The sequence below is a fragment of the Malus sylvestris genome, chromosome 4 (assembly GCF_916048215.2).
Source record: "Malus sylvestris chromosome 4, drMalSylv7.2, whole genome shotgun sequence".
Taxonomy (NCBI): domain Eukaryota; kingdom Viridiplantae; phylum Streptophyta; class Magnoliopsida; order Rosales; family Rosaceae; genus Malus; species Malus sylvestris.
Window position 1 is genome coordinate 7,578,828 of NC_062263.1, and position 27,156 is coordinate 7,605,983.

The 27,156-nt window shown below is 39.2% G+C and overlaps 5 protein-coding genes across 11 annotated transcripts; 2 read left to right on the plus strand and 3 right to left on the minus strand.

The window, feature by feature from the left end:
* Positions 1-1,134: 1,134 nt before the first annotated feature.
* Positions 1,135-2,346, minus strand: LOC126619705 (cyclin-dependent kinase F-4-like). The gene has a single exon (XM_050288124.1). It carries the CDS (start codon positions 2,141-2,143, stop codon positions 1,205-1,207), a length of 939 nt encoding a protein of 312 aa, XP_050144081.1. The 5' UTR covers positions 2,144-2,346; the 3' UTR covers positions 1,135-1,204.
* Positions 2,347-2,799: 453 nt separating this feature from the next.
* Positions 2,800-10,253, plus strand: LOC126618924 (E3 ubiquitin ligase PARAQUAT TOLERANCE 3). Of its 4 annotated transcripts, none has more exons than XM_050287148.1 (15): positions 2,800-3,779; positions 4,267-4,363; positions 4,609-4,690; positions 4,795-4,961; positions 5,052-5,125; positions 5,246-5,317; positions 5,420-5,576; positions 5,666-5,814; positions 6,035-6,202; positions 6,284-6,583; positions 6,805-6,846; positions 6,984-7,230; positions 7,487-7,711; positions 8,304-8,379; positions 9,223-10,253. In XM_050287148.1, the coding sequence occupies exons 1-15, from the start codon at positions 3,614-3,616 to the stop codon at positions 9,991-9,993; spliced, it is 2,793 nt and encodes a 930-aa protein (XP_050143105.1). In that variant the 5' UTR covers positions 2,800-3,613; the 3' UTR covers positions 9,994-10,253. The 4 variants fall into 4 exon arrangements, with proteins under 4 accessions (XP_050143105.1, XP_050143107.1, XP_050143106.1 ...); XM_050287150.1 differs by having other exon boundaries at positions 9,226-10,253; XM_050287149.1 differs by having other exon boundaries at positions 8,307-8,379.
* A 950-nt stretch (positions 10,254-11,203) lies between these two features.
* LOC126618071 (60S ribosomal protein L15-1) lies at positions 11,204-13,439 on the plus strand. Its single transcript, XM_050286169.1, has 4 exons — positions 11,204-11,420; positions 11,814-11,980; positions 12,726-12,923; positions 13,029-13,439. Exons 1-4 carry the CDS (start codon positions 11,210-11,212, stop codon positions 13,272-13,274), a joined length of 822 nt encoding a protein of 273 aa, XP_050142126.1. The 5' UTR covers positions 11,204-11,209; the 3' UTR covers positions 13,275-13,439.
* Positions 13,440-13,966: 527 nt separating this feature from the next.
* Positions 13,967-15,023, minus strand: LOC126618072 (3-isopropylmalate dehydratase small subunit 1-like). The gene has a single exon (XM_050286170.1). It carries the CDS (start codon positions 14,943-14,945, stop codon positions 14,181-14,183), a length of 765 nt encoding a protein of 254 aa, XP_050142127.1. The 5' UTR covers positions 14,946-15,023; the 3' UTR covers positions 13,967-14,180.
* A 2,098-nt stretch (positions 15,024-17,121) lies between these two features.
* LOC126618069 (DNA mismatch repair protein MSH4) lies at positions 17,122-27,038 on the minus strand. 4 transcript variants are annotated; one of them, XM_050286165.1, is made up of 24 exons: positions 26,575-27,035; positions 25,722-25,925; positions 25,531-25,566; positions 25,324-25,436; positions 24,940-24,985; positions 24,654-24,700; positions 24,361-24,468; positions 24,148-24,223; positions 23,741-23,813; positions 23,496-23,641; positions 23,294-23,379; positions 22,123-22,262; positions 21,858-21,997; positions 21,721-21,771; positions 20,895-20,958; positions 19,921-20,064; positions 19,768-19,835; positions 19,568-19,626; positions 19,067-19,223; positions 18,898-18,950; positions 18,719-18,817; positions 17,985-18,099; positions 17,785-17,907; positions 17,122-17,563 (listed from the first exon to the last, which is right to left on the minus strand). In XM_050286165.1, exons 1-24 carry the CDS (start codon positions 26,638-26,640, stop codon positions 17,399-17,401), a joined length of 2,379 nt encoding a protein of 792 aa, XP_050142122.1. In that variant the 5' UTR covers positions 26,641-27,035; the 3' UTR covers positions 17,122-17,398. The 4 variants fall into 4 exon arrangements, 3 of the variants coding, with proteins under 3 accessions (XP_050142122.1, XP_050142124.1, XP_050142123.1); XR_007621643.1 differs by lacking the exon at positions 17,122-17,563 and having other exon boundaries at positions 17,889-17,907; positions 18,678-18,817; positions 26,575-27,038; XM_050286167.1 differs by lacking the exons at positions 25,722-25,925; positions 26,575-27,035 and having other exon boundaries at positions 24,940-24,999.
* Between the last annotated feature and the right edge of the window lie 118 nt (positions 27,039-27,156).

Below are 27,156 nucleotides of genomic sequence, written 5' to 3' on the forward strand. Positions count from 1 at the left end.
ATTAAATAAATAGAAAATTATTGAGGTGGCAATTGATCAAAGCACCTTAATCAAATCTTTAAAAGGGGTGCATGTTTAATCTAACAACTATAGAAAAAATGTAGGGCATTCTAATTTTCCCAAAAAAATTCTTTCAAAAATAATAATGAATTTTATAGCACAAAACCAAAGAAATATTAGTCCAAGAAACCAAAGAAATTTAATAGCAACTCCAGTGATAAAATTAAGAGACGGTGTTGGAAATGTCACAAGTTCGGCCATTATGCTAATGATTGTATTGTCAAGAAAACAATAAAACAATTAAAAATTTCAGAAGAAGAACCCCTATTTGGATAATACACATTCAGTTAACCGACTGATTCTAATTGTTTTGTTCCGAAGCAAAGATATCCACAGGACGGTTCGTCCTATTTAGATATTCACGACCAAGAAGTACTGGATTCTCTTTCAGATAGGCCCTAAAAGGAGAAGGACGGCTGAAATGCCAACAAGCGTCTCACAAGATAAATTAATCAAAGTTCTAGAATTAAGAAACACAGATTCCAATAAAAATTCCTCTGAACGAATTGAATCGAGAAAGGAGATTTGTGTGATCGTGTTGGAAGAAAGCTTCTGAAGAGCTCCCTGTCTCACTCTCTAGTGCTTTGATTGTTAAGAAAAGAGCTTGAACTTTTTGTACTGTTTGACTATTTTTTTCGCGAGTATTTTTAGTGGCGTTTGATTATCATTCTGTTTAGGGCGTTTGTTTGTTCTTGTACATATTTCTTATTTTGGAAGAAGAAAATATATACCTTGTTGTACATACAAGTTTGTAAACTTATGAGTGCAAGAGATATGAGGGTCCTTTCATGGCATATCAAGAGTTTATCAGTAAAATATGTAATTTTAGAGTGTGGTTTTATCTCTCAAGCTATAGTTTGCCTGGACTTTTCATAGAACAACTTACTAGTCGTCGATGTCTGATTTGTCATTTGTTTCGAACAATGAAATTTGAACCAAATAAAAACAAAGTGACTCAATTGAAGTGAAATTTGTAGGTATATATTGCAGATTATTGAGAGCTTACAAGTATCAGACATACATTACTTCTAGTTGGCTTGCTGCCACTCTACTCAAATAAACTAAACTCTCTAAAATAAAATCTGCAGCTTTTGAAAGCTAATGAATCAAATGCAGTTAAATGCACACATTATTCGTGTCAAATCTAGGCGAAAATAAGAGAATTTGATGCAGGCAGGATATTGCTTTGTCTCAAAGGGATGGCTCGTGGAATCTTGTAGTTGCCAACGAAGAAAGGATGCCGTAGTGCCTCAGCAGCAGTAGGCCTCGCGGAAGGGTCCCAAGAACAAAGGGAAGAAATCAGCTGGATGGCAGATCTGCTTGCAGAAGGAATCATCGCAGATAGACCAACCCCGCCAATTTTTGGAAACTGATAGTTCAAGTTTTGGGCAAGAAGCTGTCCCTCTGGCCATGACTCCCAAGTGGGACTGCCTATAACACTGCAAATCTTGAACATCTGATCATCAGCACTTTCACCGGGAAATAGAGGCCGGAATGAAAACATCTCCGCTATGATGGCACCCATTGCCCACATATCGACCTTAGGACCATACAAGCCTGACCGAAGCAACACCTCAGGAGCACGATACGGACGAGTAGTGACGTAGTCTGTATAGGGAGGAGGTGAATCAATCTCCTTAGCCGAACCCAAATCTGCAATCTTGACCACACGCCCACCATCCTTAACCAACACATTAGCGGGCTTCAAATCACGGTGGAAATAGCCGTTTCTGTGCATATAAGCCAGGCCCTGAAACATCTGAAAGCAGATGCTTCTAACTTCTTCCTCGGTGAATTTGGTTCGCCTTTTCATCATAAGATCAAGCAGACTGCTCTGCATATACTCGAAGACAAGGAATGCAGAATCGTTTTCGAAGATGACATCCTTCAACTGGACAATGTTGGGGTGCCTGAGCTTGGAAAGGGACTGAACTTCCGGTAGGCTTAGGCACTGCTCAAAGGAACTGAATGTCTCCCTCAGATACTTGACTGCAACGACTTCACCCGTCGGTTGGTGCTGCGCCTCAAATACCGTTCCGAAAGAACCACCGCCTAGTTGCTTAGTAATCCAAAACTTGTCCATGATCGGGTCGTAACTCGTAAGGAACCGAACCAACCCTCCAACAGTTAATGTCGGGCTAAACTAAACCCCTCAACGCCAAGGAACTAATTGCGATCTCTGAGGGAAACCCTAGAACGTATGAACAATTGAACACTGAGAACAGAAGACTTGAAAGTTGAGAGCTTTTGAAATAACGAGAGAGAGAGAAGCAAGTTGGTAATTGTGGTTTGAGATTCGGGAAATTATGGAAAGTGTGGAAATTAGGGTTCCAATTTGTAGCTTCTTTCATTCCATTATCTCCCGATTGAACAAGGAAACGCGGCAAGCAAGCTCACGTGGCTTAATTGTATTGGAAATTCGATTCGTGTAACGCAAGCAACCTCACTCTCCCAGTTGCTAGTTGCTAGTTGCTACTTAACTCCACTGCGATAAGGAAAGGGCTTTTTCGTAAATTTGATTTTACTTTGGGCACAAGATAGGATTTTCCAACGGTCAGGATTTTCCAAAACTCCTTTTCACATGGATCAATAGCTGTTAACGGTCCAGATATTATAAAACATGGCCGTGTGAAACCATGGTGTAAAAAATGAAAACGGTTTAAATTTCGTGAACCGTAGATGGGCTGGGCCCACAAGGATTATCCTCAACGGAAAAGGAGAGACAGAATATAACAAAACCCAACCCCCCCTCACAGCTGCTCTCTCTCGCTCTCTCTCTCTCTCTCTCTCTGGTGGCGCTCTGAAATGTCCCAAAAGCAAACCCTAGCAGCCTGGCGGTTCGTCATGATCATCGACCTATAAAACTCGCCCTAGGGCTTGTAAATCGTTGCTGCTTTCACAAATTGCACGGGGATTCTCTCTGACGGATTCTGATTTTCTCGATTTTGGCGTGTCGGAAGCTTTCTCGGAGTTCGTGCGACCCAATCAATCGGTGATTTCGAAGCGACGATCTGGTCAATCAGTCGGCAAATTAATTCAACCGATATCGATTCTTCAACCTAGGGCTTTCTGATTCTCTCAGACTCTTCGTTAAGGATCGGTGAGAACGCTTCGTATCGATAAGCGTAGGCAGAGGGCTTTTTCTGATTTCACGGAGATCTGTTAAATTCGAAGGAGATTGGATCGGCGGCGGACGGAGGGTGGAGAAACCTAATTTAATTACGAGCATCGTCATCTGTTCGACGATCGGTTTCTCAAGGATTCGAATCGAACTGAAAGAGCTGAGATTGGTGCTGTTGACGGCGGCGAAGAAGCTTCGGAAGAGCTGTCAATCTGTCTCTCCCCTTGCGGTGGTTTGGTTGTTCCATCTCAATAGAATAATCGAAGGAAAAAAAGAGCTTGAATTTTTTGTACTGTTTGATTATAGCAGCTTTTTTTCTTGGAGTTGAATATAAGGCCGTATAATTTTTTTGGCCTTCGATTATTTGTTTGTTCTTGTTTGTGGTGTTATACATATTTCATATTTTGGAAGGAAAAAGAAAAAAAATTTACCATGGCGGTGTATTATAAATTTAAGAGTGCAAAAGACTATGATTCTATTCCTATGGACGGCCCGTTCATCGCAGTTGGTATTTTGAAAGAAAAAATATATGAATCCAAGCACTTAGGGCGGGGTACCGATTACGACCTCGTCGTCACCAATGCCCAGACCAATGAAGGTTGGTTCTGATTTAGTTATTATTCCCTTCTGAACATGTTCTAATTAATCACAGATATGAGTCCTCACAGGTGATAGGAGAGTTTTTGTGTGTCAGAGTAGAGTGGTAGGATCGTCGTCTATGGTTTTGGGGATTTCTAAAATTTTGTTTTAGGGTTTTTCTTGATTTAATTAACATTGGGGTCTCTAGTTGCCACAGTGTGCCTTGAAATTCAAGATAGTGATTGTGTATGGTGGTTTACTTTTGCCATTGAAAGAGAATTTTGACCACCACATTTTCTATGTTGAATTGACTCGACCTGAGTGGGGACTTGCTGTGTGAGGTTGAAATCTGGGTTCTTTAGGAATGGTTAATCTGACCAGAGCTTTCTAGGAACTATGGGTTACGTTGTGGGGAATCACATTTTGGTAGCTTTTATCCTTTCTTTCATGGATTAATATCGTTGCAATGTTTTATAGTCTTTATGTTCTGTGTTTTGTAATTTCAGAGTATCTTGATGAAGGGATGTTGATTCCAAAAAATACGTCAGTTTTGATACGCCGCGTACCTGGAAGGCCTCCGATGCCCATTGTTACTGATTCAGAGTACTATCTCAGATCCTTTAACTTCTCGTCTTTAGTTATATTGTCGCAAAATCCATGATCAATTTTGAGTTGTCAGTATTACTTTGTTCTTGTGTTTAATTAATCTGTGACATGGGTAGTCCCTGTTATTGTATCTTTGTTGGCATTAGTGCCATGTACTTCGATAGGGTATTGTGTTTCTTATACCCTTAGGGCAGATCTCAAGGGTTTGTTTAGTTAGGCAATTTTTATTTCTTTTGTTGCAGGCGAAAGGTGGAAGATGAGGTGGAGGACACTGAACCAGAAAGGACTAGCTTTCTGGCAGCTGAATCATCTGCCACGAAATATGTAAGTTTAAATATCCGCTAGTCCTCTTTGGTTTTAAGTGGTGTGGTTGTGCTTTGCTTTGTGCCATACCTTTTGTTGATCTTGTGTTTATTATGGCTTTGCAGCCTGGTGATCCAGATTGGGATGATTATGGGGATGATTTGTATGAAATTCCTGAAGTGCTGGCTGTGCAGACAAGCTATCAGGCTCCGGATGCGCAGCCAACTGATAAAGCTGATGAAGATAGCAAGATTAAGGCTTTGATCGACACTTCAGCCTTGGAATGGCAACAGTATGATGCTTTCAGTTTTATTAGTGCACTGCGATATGACAGTGATAGGTTTCTGGTCACTAATGTTGGATGATCTTTGTGTTTTTGCAGCCAAGGTCCTGACAGCTTTGGTCCTGGTAGAGGTTTTGGCAGGGGTGGAAGAATGATGAATGGACGTGGTATTGGTGAGTCTCTTTAGATTACATTATTTTTGTTTTACGCTACATATCAATGCTCATCGAATCCGTGTCTCTTTCTCTATCAATTTTACATACTGACACTGATATCTATTTTCTTTAATTGAGGTCGCGGAGGAGGGGGTTTTGAGAGGAAAACACCTCCACAGGGATATATTTGTCATAGGTGTAAGGTGCCTGGTATGTTCATTTTCCTTCTCCTTTTTGGAAGATAATGGATGTTTTGTGATAAGTGCTTAGATGAGGAATGTTCTAATATTTGACTTTTGTATGTGTGTCCAGGGCATTATATTCAGCACTGCCCTACGAATGGTGATCCAAATTTTGACATTAAAAGAGTTAAGCCACCCACTGGAATTCCTAAGTCCATGCTGATGGCAAACCCAGATGGCTCATATAAATTGCCAAGTGGTGATAAAGCTGTATTGAGGCCGAATGAGTAAGCTGATTTGATTTTGTATATTTTATAGGCTTAGTTTCCAGTTTTTTCATAAAAGAAACTTACTTTTATATTTGATATGGAAACAGGGCTGCTTTTGAGAAAGAGATTGAAGGTTTACCATCTACACGTTCGGTTGGTGATCTACCGCCTGAGCTACACTGCCCATTGTGCAAAGAAGTGATGAAAGATGCTGTGCTAACGAGCAAGTGTTGCTTTAAAAGCTTTTGTGATAAGTGTAAGTTATGATGTAAATTTAATTGTCTAAATTTTGCAACATCTAAGGGAAGAAATTCAACTTTTTTCTCTCTTGTGATATTTTTGGTTTACCCTCATCTGGGTCATATGACGAGCCCTTTCGACATCTTATTACTTAACTGTGTATCCTGAACTCGTGTACCCGTATTGTCTATCATCTCAACTTTCTTTGTGCTTACACTGGATCATGTGTTAATCAGGTATCCGGAACTACATTATGTCCAGGTCAGTGTGTATCTGTGGGGCTACAAATACACTGGCAGACGATCTACTGCCAAATAAGACGCTCAGAGATACAATCAATCGCATCTTGGAATCTGGTGGTAACAGTAGTGCTGATAATGCTGGGAGTACATTCCATGTTCAAGGTTTGTTTTTCAGTGACGTGCCTTCTATTTCTGTTTAGACTTGAACATTGTTGTTATTACATCATGATTTGTAATATTTAGATATGGAGTCTGCTCGCTGTCCACAACCCAAGATTCCTTCCCCCACTGTATCTGCTGCATCAAAAGGAGAAGAAAAACAGTTACCTTTGAATGAAGAACCTCCAAAGATCCAGGAAACTGAAGATGAGGTAAAGCCTGTTCTTCCCCAGCAGCAGATTTTAGACAGAGTGAGAACTACAAAAGTAGTTGATGCATCTGAAGCCACACATGAGTCAATGAGTGTGAAGGAACCGGCATCACAAGGGAGTGCTCCACTGGTTGAGGAAGAAGTGCAGCAAAGGATGGCTTCTGGGGAGGCAGGTAATGTATTGGTCTGGGTATTATTGTTTCTTGATTCTGTTGGCCTACTATTCTATTTTAGAACTTTTTTCATGGAGCGTATCAAGTTCTGTGTTATCTTTTGTTTTATTTGACATGTATTAGTAGGATAGATGTGTTGAGTAAAATTATTTTTTCCTTGAAAATTGAAAAGAAATTTGTAGTGATCTCTTATTTGGGTTTTGATTGTATATTCGCTGCAGGAAAGAAAAGGAAAAAGAAGAAAATTCGAGTGCCTGCGACTGGTATGCCTTTTCTCTTATTTTGTTTTTGTAAACATAGATGTCTCTGTTCAAGTTCTCTGCAGTAAATTATAAATTTGAATTATATACTCTAATCGTTATGCTTTAATATGTATATAACATGAGTACATACTATGCAGACATGCAATGGAGAAACCCTCAAGATCTTGCAGCTGAAAACTATATGATGCCTATGGGCCCTGCTGCTTATAATCCATACTGGAATGGCATGCAACCTAGCATGGGCATGGAAGGATACATGACACCATATGGTGGTCCGATGCCGTATATGGGTTATGGTCCGATGGACATGCCATTTGGGGGTCTTGGTCCACAGGACCCATTTGGTTCTCAAGGCTATATGATGCCCATGGTTCCGCCTCAGAGGTATGCATTCGACTCATGAATTTCTTAGTAAATGGGTGTGATTTTGGTGGGTTTGTGTTATGAATTCTGTTATTCAAATTAGGTATGCAAGTTAATGTTATTTTCCTTTGAAACATTACACAACCCTGTAGGTTTGTAGGTGGAATCATTGCCCTAAGTGTGTCATTATATGGTTTCAAGTTGCAATTTAGTAATTTTTTTTCCTTCCTTCCGATCCTAAGGCCTTATTTCGTTTTAAATTTTGAACTTCATACAGGGATCTTGCGGACTTTGGTATGGGTATGAATGGCATGAATGGCATGAATGGCATGAATGGAATGAATGGGATGAATGGGATGAATGGCATGAATGGGATGAATGGCATGAATGGCATGCATGGGATGAATGGCATGCATGGACCCCCCATCATGAGCAGAGAAGAATTTGAGGCTCGGAAAGCTGATTTGAGAAGGAAGCGTGAAAATGAAAGACGGGGTCAAGGGTAAGATTGAAATCATTATTTCTTGTTGGATTTGTGATGCATACATTATAACTTACACGTATATTAGATAGATGGCCATACTATGTGAGTTGGTCTACCAAAGTGTTTCGCCTCCTTTGTAGTCATTGTAACTTTTGGACACTATACGTGAGGTCTTAATGGTTTGTGATACCAGTGACTTAATTGAGTTGTGAAATTCCTATTTGGCATGTTGGTTGTTGATAATAAGAGTCGATACACTGATGCAAGCTTAGTCACATGTAACACGTGTTCTTTCTCCATGGACTAGAATAATCGTCTTACTTTTGATCCTAGGAGTTTAGTCTGAGAATCAAAAAAGTATAATGCTTATTTATTTTCCTTGTTGCAAGACAGACATTTGATAGATAAATCCTTCAGAATTGGCGTTACGAGTTAGCTGTTTGTGCTTTTGTCTGGAGTTTTTCTTTTACATACATGGGCATTGCGTCATTATAGTCTAATAACGATATACTAGTTGAGACATCTTATGTCCCCTAAAGCCACAAGTATTTGTTTAGACTATTTTAGCCTGGTTGAATATTAAATTATTTCCATTGTTCATTTTTTACAGCAGGGAGTTGTCCAAAGATGGGGAGTACGGAAGGGAAGTGAGCGGCGGCGATGTTCCTCCAATGAAACCAAAATCTGTACGTCTCTATTGTGCCAAATTCCCTATCTTGTTATCCTTGTTTGGATGCTGCAGCAGCTGCTTATGGTTTTTATCAGCATTTTTGCAAGCCGACACCAAGTTGGCAATAGAAAGCCAACTTGGCCAGATAACGCCTAGAGAGATTGTACTGTTGCTGCAGCAGCTAGGATCAAACAGTCAAGGATATTTTATTAGCCCCGTTTTCCTATCACTTTATTATTCTTCTTTGGTTTTTAGTTTTAAATTTTATGTCATTATATCATTTATTTTCTTCGCGTTGGAGAGAAGATATTCTAGTTTGGCCTTTGTCGCGGTGACTTGAACCGATGGATAAATGGCTAAACTAGGCAGGACTTGAGGTCAATTTTGGGGTATGTTACGGTCAGGGTGAATCCCATTACTAGTACCCAACTTATTCTGAGTAGAAAATTGTTTCTGGAAATTGTTTGGTTGAAAATTCTTGGAAAATAAGTAATGGGATCCCGGACTGGCTTGCTGGAGACTCCAAAAACATCTCTTTAGTCTTTCCCCTCCACCGAAACTTGTTATATTAAAAGGCCCCTTCGTTTTTTGGTTGGGTGAAAATATTTCCACTAGTTTTACTCTTTGAAAACTGAAAAAATTAAACAATCCAATCATCCTAATTTTAATCGTGTAATGGAGTTTGATGGACCTGAAATATTAAAAGAAAAATGTTTGCGAGCACACCGGAACCTGATGAATTAGAAAAATAAAAGGAAAAAATAGTAAATGGGCATGGTTTGGTTTGGTCAATAATTTTCTCATGGTAATTTTTGCTTGCATGAAAAGTTTCTTTTGACTTTTTTTGTTGTTGGTGCAGAAGTCAATGGCCCGATCACCAAGCCCAGATTATGGTAATCATCACCGCAGTCACAGACGCGAGAGGCCGTCTCCAGAACGAAGACCCTCACGTGACCCACGTGACCTGGAGCCACAGCCGCCTCCGCCTCCGCCTCCGCGTCCTCCAAAGAGAAACTCCGACCACCACCACGACAGAGAACGCGAGCGCGATCGAGATCGAGAACGCGAGAGGGACCACGACCACGACCACGAGGATGGTCATCCCCGCCATAAACGCCACCGTTCTGAGTCGTCGTTGGGAAAGCCTTCCGGTCTAACGACAACATCGGCGAAATCTGCCTCCTCTATAGCATCAGCTGCGGCAGAAGCGGCGGCGGATCGGAAGCACAAGGCAAGCGTGTTCTCTCGCATAAGCTTTCCTGAGGGAGAAGTGAGCAAGAAGCGGAAGGCCTCTTCTTCCTCCACTGCTTCTGCCGTCGCTCCTTCTCCGGCGGAGGAGGATAACAGGTCGGCGCATCACCATCACAAGGAGTTGTCGTCCTCCTTGGCGAATGGGTTCTACGAGGAGTACAAGTCGTCGTCTACGGCGGCCAAGGCTGCGAGCAGCGTAACTGGAAGCAGAAAGACTATGGTCAGAGCTGCTTCCATGGATTATGAGTCGAGCGACGACGATCGACACTTCAAGAGGAAGCCGTCGAGGTACGAGGAGTCGCCGCCGCAGGCAGCGGAGCAGGAAGAGCCCTACAGGCACTCGAGAGGCGGCAAGGATCGGGAACGCAGGCAGAGATAGATAGGTTTCGGGGATGCCCAAATTGGCTTTCTCAGAACGATGTCGCTCCTCCACCTCACTTTATGTTTTGGGCTGGGCCTTTTGAGCTGGCTGGGTGTAGTACAGTATTTGTAAAAGAAGCCCAGTCGGGAGTTGTTGCGGGGGGCCCAATGAATGTTTTTGGTTTTTTTTTGTTAATGCTTGAAATTTCGTATCGCATGTTTTTTGCTTATCTTAAAACCCTAAAACAAATATGAATAAGAATCTCTCTTTCAAGTTCATGATTCCTATTGAGTATTGATATTTTATTTTCTTTTGCGCTTTCTGCATATTTTAATTTTATTTAGCGAGAATGTTTTAATTATTGCCAAATTTTTAATTGATGTGTTTGTTTAACATTCAAAGATAGAGAAATCTAATAATTAGCTTGATCGAACCGTGTCTAGCCCTACCTAAGCTTCAAGTAACTATAAATGATATCGATTCAAACCATAATGAGATGAAATCTTAGAAATCAAAATCTTACATACACATTCAATGAGCGCACTTCAACCTTTTATTTATTCAATTGTGAGCTTACAAACCTCATTTGTTTATAACCAGTAACACCAAATCACGGAATAACATTTTGAAGAATAATTTTGGTGGTTCCTCAAACGTTATTGTTTTAAAGAAATAAGGATTGAAATGAATACAACAAATAACCAAAGTAAGATCATCGACCTATAAAACACTTGGATCAAACATTCATTTGAGATAAACCCTTCTATTCGCCCCTTTGTTTTAGCTACATAATTTAATAATGAAAAGGAGAGTATGAAAATCATGACCTTTTTTTTAATTACAATAGCAATACGCATGTAACTAAGATAAGGAAGATACGACTTTAACGCGCCATATACACACTGTCACAAAACGTTCTTTATCATGGAGTTGAATTCATGCTTAATCTTAATGATGTGAGCTATTTAGTTGTTTGTGTGATTTTGTTCACTTTAGTTTTGTCTTTTTAAATGCATTAGTTTGTTACCTTTTTGTGCTCGATGTTTTGGATGTCTTGTTGAAGTCTTAGTTGTGTTGTTTAAATTTATGTTATGGAATTGCTATTTTTATTAACAACAAAAAACAATGGGAATTAGGCCCAGTTTGGATACATCATGGAGGAATGCCCTTGATTAGGGCATTTCATTTGCTCGGCCACATTAAACTAAAATCCCGTTAAAAGCCGAGAAACGCGATGTCGTTTAGAAATCTACGACACGTCATAATTCCGAAAGACATTTTAGGGTTTCTAAGAAACAATGGACGGCCCAGATTCGAAATCCCTGATCCTTTCGAGCACTATATAATGTCCAGTTTTCACCACAAACCCTCACTCTGCGCTTCGAAAACCCTAGCCCCGACTGCCCAACCCTGCGCGTCGCAGCTCATTTCTGAACCGGCCATGGGTACTCCTCTCTCTCTCTCTCTCTCTCTCTCTTTCTCTCTCTCTCTAGATTCATGATTGATTAACTGTACAAAGTTATTGTTAACTCGGTTTGGTTTTTGCTTGATGCTTAGCTGACAAGTTCATCTTTCTCTTGTTAACCTGCATTTTTTTCTAGGAAATAGATCACATTTCCGTGGTTTAATTGGTTTTTTCTTATTTGTTTAAGTTTGATTTTGTACATGATTAATGTTGGGTTTCATGACTTCTGTAAAAAAATTCTATGAAATACACTACATTTCAAGGTTTAAAACCGCTTCTCTGATTGGTTTAATTTTGATTACATGATGGTATTGGGTTAAATGATTTCCATAAAATTCAGCTGTATAACATGTTTTGTTTTGGGGACATTTAGGGGCTTACAAGTACGTATCCGAGATATGGAGGAAGAAGCAGTCTGATGTGATGAGGTTCCTCCAGAGGGTCCGCTGCTGGGAGTATCGCCAGCATCCTTCGATTGTCCGAGTTACAAGACCCACACGCCCTGATAAGGCGCGTCGTTTGGGTTACAAGGCCAAGCAGGTACTGATAATTTCATGAGCCATAAATTAATGATTATGATGGTATGTGATAGGATTACTATCTTATCTGGAACAAGGATCCTCTCCGGATCCTCTTTGTGGGGGATCCGGGGATCAATCAATCGTGTTCGTTCATAGTGCAGTCAGAAATTATTTAAAGTTTAAATTTTAAAATTGAATATAAATAGTACGTAACGAACCGCATGATATACGATGAACGGACATGATTGATTGATCTTTTGAATCCCCACAAAGAGGATCCGTAGAGGATCCATGTTCTCTTATCTGATGCATATATTTATGGGTCTTTTAGTTTCGGTTTACACCTTTGCTTAATGATTCATGTCAGTGTTTTGGTGAGCATGCATCCTGTCTCTAGTACATTGCTTTGCTTATGTTGTGCATCAGTTAACCTAATCCAGAGTATCCACTTGTTAAGCAGCACTTTGATGCCCAAGCATTGCCTATAAGTGCTTTGTTTTTAATCATCGAATGCTTCCTGAGACTGGCTATACTAAATCAAATAATCAATCTTATACCAAGCGAGTTCTATGTATAGTTCCTGCTTTTGCCTCAATTTGACAGTGAACTATTTTAGTGGTGTCCTGGATTTTTTTTCTTGTGTCTTTTAATTTATAAAAAATTAATTTGTTATCTGTTAGAATGCTCCCATTGTTTGCTGGTCCCCAGTCGTGATTGAAGTAATTTGGTGATTCAGCTGATGGTTCTAGTAAAATTTGTTTCAGGGTTACGTTGTTTACCGTGTCCGTGTGAGGCGTGGTGGGCGCAAGAGGCCTGTTTCCAAGGGTATTGTATATGGAAAGCCCACAAACCAGGGTGTGACACAACTCAAGTTCCAGCGTAGCAAGAGGTCTGTTGCTGAGGAGCGTGCTGGGCGCAAGTTGGGAGGCCTCAGGGTTCTCAACTCATACTGGCTCAATGAGGTATGTGACTGACTTTCAACTTTTGAGTTAGTTGGATTTGGGCTTGGTGTTAGTTTGATTTTCCGAAGTCTTGCTTACAATTTTGTGTGCAATATTTGGATGCAGGATTCGACCTACAAGTACTTTGAGGTCATCATGGTTGATGTTGCTCACAATGCCATCAGGAACGACCCAAGAATCAACTGGCTCTGCAACCCTGTTCACAAGCACAGAGAGCTTCGTGGTCTTACTTCTGCTGGAAAGAAATACAGGGGTCTGCGTGGAAAGGGTCATCTGTACCACAAGAACCGACCTTCTCGCAGGGCAACATGGAAGAGAAATACCACCCTTTCACTCCGTCGTTACCGTTGATTTCAGTCATGTTACCTTATGTTTTGGCGTTATTTCTGCGTACTTTCAGGAAAGACTATCTGTTATGGATTTGAAATTTTGGCAGTTGAAAACTTCAATCGTGTTTAATTTGAATGATTTACGGTCTTATTTGAAAGTCTTTTGGGACGTATTACCCCTATCTTACTCTTCCTGATTCTCTTGATATGTTTTAGTCATTGTTTTGGTAATGTTTTTACATCCTGTGATATCTATCATGCTTGATTCAGTGAAAGCTTGGTCAAACGAGTTAAAGAAAATTTCTTGTTCGGATTTTCGCCAACTTTACATTACAAGCTTTGATTTCTATTATTTTGTTCTTGAACCCCGAAAGGAGGATGCGAAAACCCAAACATGGTTTGAATATTGGATGAGAGTTATTGTTTAGAATCTATTTCTCTTGTTATTGCAACAGATTCAGATTCATGAGTGCAACTCACATGAGTTGGGTTCACCACTACCATGGCGTCCTGTACAAATAACACAATGATGTCCCAAGTTTTTCATCATAGGTGTTTAGAGGATCAGAAGGACGGTAGTGTTGATGAACCCGTTCCATGTAAATGCTTCGAATTCAAAGGTTGATGCCTTGTATTCTAGATTTATCAACTTATCCAGCAATTAGTGTCAGAACCTTGTTCGTTTCAAACTAAATCTAAATTGCAGGAAGGAGATTTAAGAACCTTTCTTGTTTGGCGGCCATTCGCTAACCATTTTATTTATAAAAACCGAAACTGATAACTGAAAATGAAATGGTTATTAAACCGCTCAGTAACTAAATTCTTAATACAGCAGCCAAGCCAGCATTAAGCTTAATCACCGTACAAAATCACAAAAACAAAACCCAAATTACAAATAATAACCCTAAACCAAAGTCCAACACAGAATCTAAGAAGTCAAAGTCGGAATCATCCCAGCCTCCCTAGCATAAGCAAAGATCCCACCCGCTCTAATAACAGGGCCCGCGTCCCCAATCGGCTTCAACGTGTACTGCTTCCCCGTCGTGTGATTGATCAGTCGGCTCTCGCTCAACTCAATGCTCACCACATCCCCCGTCTTGCACTCCTCGCAAACCCTACCCTCCGATTCCAGCGGGTACACCTCCCCCGTCGCCACCGAGTTCCTGAAAAATATCCGAGCGTACGACTCCGCCACCACCGCCGCCACTCCCGCCGCTCCCAGCGCCACCGGCGCGTGCTCCCGCGACGACCCGCACCCGAAGTTGGCGCCCCCGATTACGATCGAGTACTTGGACTTGGTCTCTCCCGGATCCACGAAGCGCGTGGAGTATGAGGCGGGGAGGCCGCAGAGCGCGTACGACCCGAGCTTCTCGTACTCGGAGGGGTTGGAGGGGACCAGGGTTAGGTACTCGGCGGGGATGATCTGGTCGGTGTCGATGTTGTCACCAACGACGTAGCAGAGGCCGTGGAATGTGGTGGACGGGGTTGTGGAGGCGGCTGCGCGTGTGGAGAAGGTGGCGCGTGAGATTGGGGTTTGGGTTTGGGGGGCGTGGGTTAGGGGTTTGATGGGGGTGGGGGATAGGGTAGGGAATTTGAGAAAGTTAGGGGTAGAGAGCGAGGATCTGTGGGAGGAGGTGGTGGTGGTGGTGAGCCTAGGGTTTGGAGAGAGGGAGAGAGAGGCGGCGCCGGCCATCGTGGGGTTGGAAGTTTGCTCAAAACAGAGGAAGAAGACAAGTAAATGAAGTGGTTTATGCGTGTTCCAACATTTAAGTAGGGATCGGAATATTTAAGTAGTGAAGGGTGGCTGAACGACACTAAAGATGTTGTCGTCTTATGTGGGGAAAAGGCAAATTTGGAGTTGAACTCCTCACTTTTTTTTTTTTTTTTTTTTTTTAAATATATCGATATTTTTAGATTAGAGAGAGGAGGTGTTCGGCTAAGTCATACAATGGGCAATCTAATTTGGCATTGAATTCGCCATTCACGATATTCAAACCTAATACCTCTTACTTTCAAGTGAAGAGGAATACTACCAGATCGTAGCACTAAACAACTGAACTCCTCACTCTTTTTGTATTCGCATTCCTATCTTCATGTCTTCTTGTGTATTTCACAAGGCCAAAGAGAAAAAAGTTGGAATATGATCCTTAACTAGGATTTTTTAATGATGGGAGTAATTAATGGTCTTGATTGACAAATTTGATTAGAGGGCTTCAACTTACAACAACAACAACAACAACAAAGCCTTTTCCCACTAAGTGGGGTCGGCTATATGAATCCTAGAACGCCATTGCGCTCGGTTTTGTGTCATGTCCTCCGTTAGAACCAAGTACTCTAAGTCTTTTCTTAGAGTCTCTTCCAAAGTTTTCCTAGGTCTTCCTCTACCCCTTTGGCCCTGAACCTCTGTCCCGTAGTCACATCTTCGAACCGGAGCGTCAGTAGGCCTTCTTTGCACATGTCCAAATCACCGGAACCGATTTTCTCTCATCTTTCCTTCAATTTCGGCCACTCCTACTTTACCTCGAATATCCTCATTTCCAATCTTATCATTTCTTGTGTGCCCACACATCCCACGAAGCATCCTCGTCTCCGCCACACCCATTTTGTGTACGTGTTGATGCTTCACCGCCCAACATTCTGTGCCATACAACATCGCTGGCCTTATTGCCGTCCTATAAAATTTTCCCTTGAGCTTCAGTGGCCTACGACGGTTACACAACCCGCCGGATGCACTCTTACACTTCATCTATCCAACTTCTATTCTATGGTTGAGATCTCTCTAATTCTCCGTTCTCTTGCATGATATATCCTAGGTAGCAAAAACGGTCGCTTTTTGTGATCTTCGCTAGATTGCTCCGATCATTAGTGTGGATAAGTATATAAATGGATATAGATAGGAAAGCAAACACAAGATGTACGTGGTTCACCCAGATTGGCTACGTCCACGGAATAGAGGAGTTCTCATTAATTGTGAAGGGTTTACACAAGTACATAGGTTCAAGCTTTCCTTTAGTGAGTACAGGTGAATGATTTAGTACAAATGACATTAGGAAATATTGTGGGAGAATGATCTCGTAATCACGAAACTTCTAAGTATCGGAATGTGGTATCGTCTTGACTTGCCTTATCTGTCTCACAGGTAGATGTGGCATCTTCTCTGGAAGTACTCTTCCTCCATCCAGGGGTGGTATCTTTAACTGGTGGAGATGCACAAGGTAATGTATCAATTTCACTTGAAGCTTACTTGTAGTTTCAGGCTTGGTCAAGCGCGATACAAACCATGTAGTAGGAGTCCCTCAAGTTGCCGAGCTAGGGGATTTGCTGAAAGAGGTGACATACAAGGTAAGCAATCAGAGCTCCGGCTGATTGTTCACATTCTCCCTATCTTGCAGGCAGCATGAAGGATAAAGAGAAGAAAAATGAGAAGAGATGATATGGGATACTTTGTTCTGGATTCATTTTCATAAGGATTCGACGTGATCATGGAGTGCCGGCTGTCGACTACCTGACGCCCTCCCCCTCCTCCTTTATCCGGGCTTGGGACCGGCCATGTAAGACATAGGCGGAGTTTAGAGGGCTTCAACTTAACGGATTAAAAATCGTATCATTTAATTATAGAGTGCTAAAAAACTTACTTTTTTTATTCATTGAGAAGCGATTACTATGCACTTATTTTACTATTGATTTCTAGCCCATGAATTGGGAAAATCAAGAAATAAAAATAAATAAAATTGTGCAAAAGGTATTTTCTATTTGTTTTCCAACACCTTTCTACTCTTGTCACGCATATTTAGATTATTCAATCCAAATGGCATAGATGTACCGTGTAATGGGAGAAAACGACTTAGGAAGGATCTGAAAGGCCTGAATTGTTGATCAATTTGTGAGTACATTTGGTAGTCTAACCGTGCTCCAAAATTGCGTATATGTACACAAATCAAAATCTGAGTCATCGAGAACACTTTCTTTGTGGGATATTAGTTGAACCCGCAGCTTACGAGTACAGTGAAAAAAACCTCCAAAGTAACTTACGAGCATATAACAGAAAAGAGGAAGAATATAGCCTCAGCACTTGGCAGGTTCATGGATTTATGAATACAACTTCTTTCGGCACGGTATATTTACAATAATGTGGGTTTCTGCGGACTACAGCATTCCATGAATGTAGCTCTCTTTCAAATTATGTAGTGCTTCCCTGATCGAATCCTCATCCTGGCTCGAGTACTTCAAACATATCAGCCGCTGCACAACGTGGTAAGCCATCTGGACTGGATGGTATTGCAGGCAGTTTACTTCCATCCTCTTCACTTCCTATACATTGATATTTCAAATTTGCTGAGTCAACGGTTCACGATAAGGGGACTTCCGTACAGAAAACTACAAGTTGCTCTTTCAACTAATTCAGATCCAGTGAAAAACAAGGCAAAAATCAAGGCAGGATGGCGTTTAAAACCCATATCAATGCCTGCTACTTGTCAGCCAAATTTAAGTTGGGATTAACTTTAAGTTCTTGGTACTCAGAAAGAGATTACCTTCTCTGTGATCCTGGATGTGATGTTTCTGGCTGTTTCCATCACGGAGCTTGGTAATCCTGCCACTTCTGCTAATAGAAGGCCGTAGTGTGGAACATGTCTCGGCCCATCCTTCAGTTGAAACTAGGGGAAAAGACAAGACTTTCAGCAAAATAAACTCGCATAAAATGAATCGAATGAAAGAATAATGGAAAAACCACCTTGAACTCTAAACGATTATTTTTAATATCAACGTCAAAGTGAAGTATCTTCACATTTGGGTAGATGGTTACTAGTTCAGATAGGTTCTCCATATGAGTGGCAAATATTGTGTACCTGAGAAAGATTGAGAAGATGCTAAGTTATCTACTGCAAGTAAAATTTGGTCAAAAGGCTTTGCTAAAGCAATCATACAATGAATAGTGACAACAGGAACAAAATAACTAGATAGAACTAAAGAATAATATTTTTGTGTCCAACTTCTTTACGGTTTTAGTAATGGCGAAACTCCAACATATAAGTTTTCTTTTCTTCAATCTCTTATATGCTGCTATAAAGATCCCGGTTAAATGCCTGTCACAGAGAGCACAAGCACTTAAAAATTCCAGATTTTTGCAAGACACTAACAAATTTTACATTACGCCTCTGAAGTATTGAAATATATGTTGTAGTATGCCTATTTGTCTAGACTAGTCATATATGTATTCTAGTATATAGATAATTTGAGTTGCTTCTTTTCTGCAGTATCTTACGATTGAGAAGTTCAAAACCACGCGAGCTGATTTTTAAATGATAGCATGATTGGAAGCATTACGCTTCAATTCATGTGATATGGAAACTCTCTATGTCAATGGTTAAAGGGACACATTCTAACGTTTCTATGTTCAAAACTCATAAGCTTTCATGTTACTAACCAACTGGAATCTTAGCAAATGGTAATTGAAAAAGAGGTTACGCTTTCAGTGATAATAAATGTTCGCAGCAGCTCCAAGCAATTGCAAATCCATCAGAGGAAGATGTGGCCCTCCCAAGTTCATCCATGATAACCAAACTCCTGTGTCCGAAAATAGACCGTATTTACTGATATTGTTTACAAATTCAAAAGGCTAAATAATTTTGTAGTGCACTAACTACCTCTGGGAGACATTTTGCATGATAAAAGCTGTTTCTTTCATTTCTGTCATGAACTGTTGCAGGTAACAAGAAGATTCGTTTCTAAATATTCCATATTTAGTAGAGAGAAGCTGCATCATTAAAACATATCACGACTCCATATTTCTGATACTGAAGTTGGAAAATTTACCGTACTAGAGTTCGATTCAAGATTATCTACTGCACCCATCCTTGTAAATATACGATCAACAACCCTTAGAGTTGCAAAGCGAGCAGGTACATAGCAACCCATCTGAGCAAGAATAACTATAAGACACACTTGTTGAAGATAAGTGCTCTTTCCACTCCTGACAGAAATATCCTACAGTTAAACTCGAGCAAATAGTAACCTAATTGATCACATTTTAAAAAAAAATTCATATATGTATATGTACACTCATCCATCTCAATTTCAGTCCAAACCTTTAAAGCTTATCACATGCATATTCTCACTGTTTGCTGGTAAAAACATGGTTTTCTTCTTCACTATTTAACCTGATCTCTAAAATAATAACTGGATGAAGCCGGCAATTTTTTTCCCTTCTCCAATTGTACTCTAATTTGCCTTTGTTATAATTAGAAGAATTAGTTTATGGTCACAAATAGAGACAATACATAATATTGAATGTAATGCTTGAACAGAATTTCTTACATGTTTGGGCCCATGATGAGCACCATGTTTGATGCCTCTGATAAAAAGATATTGTTGGGCTGCAAGGAAAAAAGACAGATGAAAAAATAGCTCTAGTGGACAGAATTTCAAGCATATCGATGAGGAGAAAGTATAACAAAAGGTTTAGATGTCTAATCTGGTACAAGTAATCGAATTATAGAAAATAAAGAGTTACGTACGACAAAGTCATTGTGTATAGTCTCTAGGATAGGGTGTCTTCCAGCATCAATTGCCAGTGGGCCATTATCTATAAGTAAAAGTGACAGCATCAAGGATATCTTGTATTGAACATCCAAAGTCATGAGTTTTAATGCCAGAGGATAGCAACTTGCCTGTGAATTCAGGTCTAGTATAACGATCAGCAGGCTTTGTGGAAATGGCAAGTGCAAATGAATTAACAATCATATCCAAAAGGCATAAGACCTCTGCCAGCAGTGTGAGTGCAGAAACATCCTCTCGTATGGCATCTACTAATTCTGCATTTAATATAGAGACATCAGTAATCTATATTTGCATAAGATATAAGAAGATATAAGCTAGATACCAAAAGGTCAGTACATATGTCTAAACATCATCATTTATCAAATACTCAAGCTTATAGAAGGCATTGAAACCAATAAAACAATAACATAAAAAAGTTCAACAAGATCCATGCATTTCCTATAACTGCACTAAACTAGTATTATCAGCAATGCATATACAAGATGTTCAATGGTCCATATAACTGCAGTAAAGACAATATTGAATGTTACCACTTGGACAATCTAAAAAGAACATGCTACATTTCAAATAAAAAAATAAAAATAAAAAAATAAAAAATAAACATAAAAAATAAAAAAAACGGAAAAAGAAGAATTGTCCTGTCTGAGAAAAACATCATTTACAAGTTGTTTGTGATGAATCAAGTTAGCGTTAATAAGCTTCAATTCATGGTTCAATCCCATAAAATGATGCACTGAAATTGTTTCGGAGTCCAATCACAAGAAAATATTCATGTTCTGAGTAGATAAAGCCCATTGACACAGATGGTTTCAGGACCTGATAATTGATATTCACTTGGCCACTAATATTTAACCTTCTCCTTCCCAAATCAAGAAACTTGAACATGATGAAAAGGAATGTTCTCCCATGTGTTGTTCAACTAATAATAAGCACCGCTTCAAAATAATAAGTTACTTGTTTAATTAAGATTCACTCATTTACTGACACTCCATTCTGAAATGTAAACAAAAGCAAACACTTGAAGCTTATGACAGATATAGACTTAAAGAAGCTTATGATACAAAAGATGTATGTTTAGCATAACCTTCTAGGCAAACTTCTGTACGTAAGTAGCATTCTGCAGCTGCAGACTTATTTCTAACGTTTAGCTGTAAATTTCATGCAATGGAGAAACATAAACATAAATTTTAGTATTCATTTAAGTTACAAAGATATTGACACTTGAAAATACCATAGACACACATTGAAAATACCATAGACACACATGCACAATTTATATTGAAACTTGAATTTATTCATCTGAAAAAAAGAAGGCTCAAGTCAAATATATTGCAAAACTCATAAAGAGGTGCAATGTTTCTTTTACTCTTATTTACATTGATGGCCCTGATTTTTGTTAAAAAGAAACGCTTGAGATAAAACACATAAATGTCATAAAAATTTAAGAAATAAAGGCACCGACAGCATCGTACATGATGATTAAACCCATATCTAAGATTTCTGTATGAGTTGGTCTAGTACAAATGATCCCCTTAATTTACACCTCCTAAAATCAAGGTTGTATTTGAAAATGGTCTCTATGAACCTGCTTAACCTAATGTCCTAGTCAAAGTTAAAAATGGGAGTTCAATCCGCTCCACAAATGAAGTTCTTAGGAAACTCAAGCAAAATATATCATTCCAAAGATCATAGATTGAACTTATTATAGTTGCAAAGGCACCATTATAAGTTGTAAGTTATAACCAATCAAGGAAATGCCAACGTTCACAGACAATTAAGGCAGTACAGAGAGAATGGAAGTTGACAGTTATATTTTGAAAGGACAAGATGGCTTGAATAATACAACAATCATTATTTAGAGTGGGTAAATTAAATTTAATTCAATTAAAAGATTGAGCCATAGTACTCACAGAAGCAAGCTCCAAGGTTGAGCAGTGTATATTATTCCCATGTTTCAATACCTATGTCAGAATATCATATAGAACTCAGAAATAAACTAGTAAAGAGATGTTAGTAATTTAGAGAAAGCTTGTCCTAAAGGCTAAACCTGAATGAACTGGCTAGGAAGTTTCCCTTGAATGTCCTTATGTGGCATGCTAAAGTAGAACCCTTGCCTATTGTTAAACGGGAGTTTCAAATTGGGCAACTTGAAATCTTCACGATACTTGTTAGCAAGATTATGTATAGCTGTTGATTCAAGATTGACAAAACATTGGCCTTATTACTTTATCTCAAATATAAGAAAACAAAAGACAAATTGAACATGAAGGGAAATGGACAGAATTTTAATTGCATATGTAAAAAGAAAACACCTTCACTAGTATCACAAAATGATCTCCGTGCAATATCCAAGAGTCCATCGATTCCAGCTTTGACAGCAAAACACTGCTGTGTGCGGGCTACAAATGAAACCCGTGCATGAAGCACATCCTCATCAATAACCTCTCCAATCCTGAAACAAATGAAGCTTCTTGATTTGCCAAACAATGTATATACATCACACAACAAGCAAGAAACTTCAAACATGTACTTTCATGGCAATATGACAACTACTTTAGTACTCGTAGTTGAATTTCTTCCGCTTTATATGACTATCAATTAAATAAAGTTATTTTATGTAGCAATCCATGCAGAATTTATCATCAACTTCATCAGAAGTTAGACCCTAGCACTTGGGTTTGACCATCCCTATCCAATTTAATGGAAATATGATAACTACTTTAGTGCTTGGGGTTGAATCTCTTAGACTGTATAATCCACTTGATCGGGTAAGTTGGACACTAACACCTGAGGTTGAGTGCATGCCTCTGTAACATGCAGTGTTTCGGGTTGTAGGCAAGAGTCGCAAGACCATAGTCATGGTACCGAAATCATATAAAGAGATTAAAGATATATTTGGAATTGGTTGAACCTAAACAAACCTCCCCCATATAAATGAGCATATTAAAACATGTAATTATGCCGTTTCCAGTGGAATATGCCTCTTATGTACGAGGAAAAGGTTAAATCAGACAATAAGAAAAAGATTGTAAAAGGAGGCAATTTGTTTTAATTAGTAACTGTAGTTAAGGATTTTTTTTGGTGAACCGTGAAGGGATCTTTTTATAAGGGTAGAACTGATGTACTTTCATATTGCAAAAAGAGGGGACAAAGGTGAATGTTTTGGAACATAATGGAAATATTTCGGTTGTGGTCATTTCCCAGAGGATGCCTGGACTAATTTGGCCACTTAATTTGATCCTATTTGGATATTAGAATTTATTGAACAAAACATATGAAGAAAGTTGAGGCTCCACCATAAAACCAATTGGCAATATGGGAAGTAGCCCAACTTACTTATAAGCCCATGCAAGATCCCTCCTCCCATCAATGTGGGACTCATTCTCAACAACATATTCCAGTGCCAAATTCAAATGAGTTAGGGATGTCAGAGAAACAAATTTACAAATGATCCACCAGGACTATAGAAGCTTGGAAGCAAACCTCTTTCTAATGGCAGCATACTTCTCATTTTCACATACAGACTGGTAAACATTTGCAAGAAGAAAACACTTTGCATCTTTAAGAACCTGAGATTTTACGAAACATTGATACTTTGGATCATGTTTTGAGCACTGTAAAATTTGTCTATGTGTTGGAAAGAAAATAATGCTTGACATCGACATCTGTGTAAAGTGATTTTTACCTTTGAGAGTAAAGGCAAGGCATCTAGAGCAGTCTTCAGAAGAATGATACTTGAAACCAACACTTGGCTTTTTCTAGCACAATCAACACCCACAACTTTGTTTGTAATTTTCTTTGGCTTGAAGCAAAAGTGACAAAGCACCCTATCTGCATGAGCACATACACAACTCCACTCGTTCATGATATGAATAGATAGATTTACTGTATTAAGGCAAAACTTTCCTCTGCTTTCTTCTACCCTCTTACCACTCTCTTTTGGAAATTTACGCAGAACCTGAGCTAGTCCAAAGAACAGCTGTTCGTTGCTCATGAGCTCATCCTAAAATCAAATATTAAGGAGACTTAGGATCGTAAAACTATTGCTGCAAAATACAATATCCATCTCAGGAGCTTCAAGATTCAGAACTTTATATGTATTCTAAGAGGATACAAAGTAGACATTATCATTGTATTCTTGCTTTTTCATGTATAACCATGCCCAAAAAATAAACACAAAGTCTGCCCAACCAACTTTGCAATTCAAATAACATGATCTTTTTTCATTCTTCTTAAAAATAGATAGAGAAATAAAGGTTAACAAACTGAAAAGTATCTCAAATGGATAAAATAATACATAGATCCACAAGAGATAGTTGAGAGCAAATAACACTGACCAGGCAATCTAGACGAGCATTTATAGTTTCAATATCTTTTAAAGGCTGCAAAAGATTGGCACGAAGAAGTCTGGACCTGCAGTTATACATTGCTCCACATTAGATTTATATAAACAAGAAATTGGAAAGGAGAGATCTACCACCAGAGAATTGTAGCTATAAAAAAAATATATGAAATCCAGGATAATAATACAGTGAACCAGCCCCTCATACCCTCCAACCGTTTTTGTTGTCTTAAACATGTTTAATAAACTTCTTTTCTTGTTGCTGGTGCCCCAAAGTGTCGAATGAAGTGGCTCAATGATTTCCAAGTTTTGGACACTGTAAACAAATTTCAATTGTAAAAGTCATTACCAAAGAGATTACTAATAAAATATATGTTGACCCATTGTAGATTTATCTGAAATAATTTAGAAAAATGTCCTAATATCACAAAAAATCGTCTGTTTAAAGAATAAAAAGGGAGCTCAGCCCTAGATAAATTCAAAGAAGGGAAGGGAGCGTACCTAGTCGCATCAATATTCATATGAGCAAATGATCCATTAAAAGTGACCTGGAGAAGGGATATGTGCGATGAAGTAAATGTTTAATTCCTCACAAAGACAAAAACAGGGTTGGATGGCAGTGCAGACTGATGGGAGTTCTTAGCCGGAAGAGAAGATAAAAATACAGAAAAATAATGTTATTGATCTACTCTGTGTACAGATAGCTGATGATATTATTGATATACAAATGATAACTTTCTTCTGATATTATTTTACAGGTCATGAAAGAATGTGCATTAACTCGTACCACAAGTGAGTGGTTTGTGACGATGACTCCCTTCTCTGCTTCTATCCTGTTCATCAGGCACTTGATCCATTACCAACAGAAAAGGCAAGGTTAACAGATTCTATAACAATAAAACGTGCACATTGCTAACAAGTTCAACATAAGGCAACTTAAAAGGTACGGAAAAAAAAAACACATTTGACATGACATGATCTTTCTAGTAAATAGAGCTAGAATAGCATCAGGGGAAAAACTGTTAAAATATCTAATGTTCTTTGAATTATTGCTTAAAGAAACTCTTAAACGCCAAAATATGAATATGGTGTAACTGCCTACATCATAATAAAAACAAATGCCTAAACTTTGGAACACCATAACGTTAGAAAGCTCAAGATCTGAAAGTACCACTTAATTGTAGCTGCAGCAGCAGCTAAGCAGAGGTAATACTGCTTGTAATAAGTATCCAATCCTAGTGCTGAAGGTTCCTTGGCTGATAAATTTTTAATCAGTACGGCACCCTGGAACCCAACAATGGCACACTAAGCTGTGAGCTTCAAGAGTAAACACCCATTTTGATGCAAACATTAGAGGATAAGGAATCTCTAACATAACCTTAGTGTCATCGAAGCAACCACGGGCCATTACAACCTGCAGAACAGCACACTTGTTTAGTGGATTAAACAAGTAGTCATAAGTGAGGTAACCTCACAGGCATCCAGTATTCATGTACACCAAAAAACAAGCATGAGAGAGAGAGAGAGAGAGAGAGAGAGCTAGCAATGTTAATGATTAAGGAACACAACCTTCTTGACTGTAGCATAAAATCTGTCCACCAACTCTGAAACTCCAACCATACCATCAGGTGCCAGCTTGTTCGGTGAAACAATAATCACCATAGGATCATAGAATTGCAGCAAGGTTTTTGTATTCTGATATGAACTGCTAGTTTCAATATATTGAGAAAGATGCAGAGAAGCTAATCTTAAATCAAAAGCTGCCACTCCAACCTGTCACAACATTTAGTGTCAGCTACGTATCCTGAATTCGTTGATCTCTATGCACCAAAACAATTTTAATACAGCTCTCACATAACCTTCGGGTAATCAGCTGGAAGGGACCATAATCAAAAGTAAGAAAATTCTTTGATTTTAGTTACAATATCGCAAACCAGTAAAAATCAAGAAAATATGTGAGAACAATAGACCATATTTGGTTTAGCAACAGGATTATTTTTCCCTTTTATTTGCAAAAAAATTAGAGTAACGAACTAATTGTAATACAATTTTCCTATACTCTTTAAAACCTGATTTCACCAGACATCGAAAGACTATTGCATAAGCATATAGCCTAGAAATTGAAAATTTAAGGGCCAATTTTCCCCTAGATATGAAGGATGTATAACGCAATTCATACACAATTCTAGCAACGTGATAATTCGAACTCATCCGAAAAGGTGGAAAATGCTGTAGAATCCGTTTCGTAACCGAGTAATTCAAAGGAAGCAAACAATTAACACAAGTCCAAATGCTACGTTTTTTGAATTTTGAATCTCCATGCTCTTTCATTTTCCTGCGTTTTCTCGGGAAACAAACAAATCGAAGAAAATGAGCGGGAAATATTGAGAGATGGAAAAGCGACCGAGCGACCGAGCTTCACCTCCTTGGCTCTGTTCTCGATGAGACCGACGACGATGCTCGACCTCTCTCCTCCGTCGTCTTCCATTTCCTTCCTACTCTCTCTCTCTCTCTCTCTCTCTCTCTCTCTCTGCTCTCTCCTTTGCTTCAACGAGTTTGTATCGCGCGCCAGCTTCTGTTCCGGCCGAGGGTGCTACTTATATACACGCGACTGTTGCTCGGGTCGCGTGTCGCGTGCGCAGTGAGCGAAGTAAAAAACGACACTCGCTCACAGTTTCTGCGAAGTGTCGTTCACAGGCGTGAGTTGAAATAGTTTTGATCTAAGGAACAGATTTCTGCCAAATTGCAGTGCATTTTTCAAGTTCAGCTTCTCCAACTTATTCCAAAACCACAAATTCACAAAACTCTTTATATATTCTTCATCATACATGTGAAGAATTATCAAGCAACACTCGTATGAGCTAATTCCTTATTACCAAAATCAAACACCACATAACACAAATAAACCTTCCTGCCATATCCGTTTGATCAAGATCAAGCTTCTACGACCTTCCTTAGATCAAACAATCAAATCTTGATCTTTTTGGACACTATTGGAGTTCGC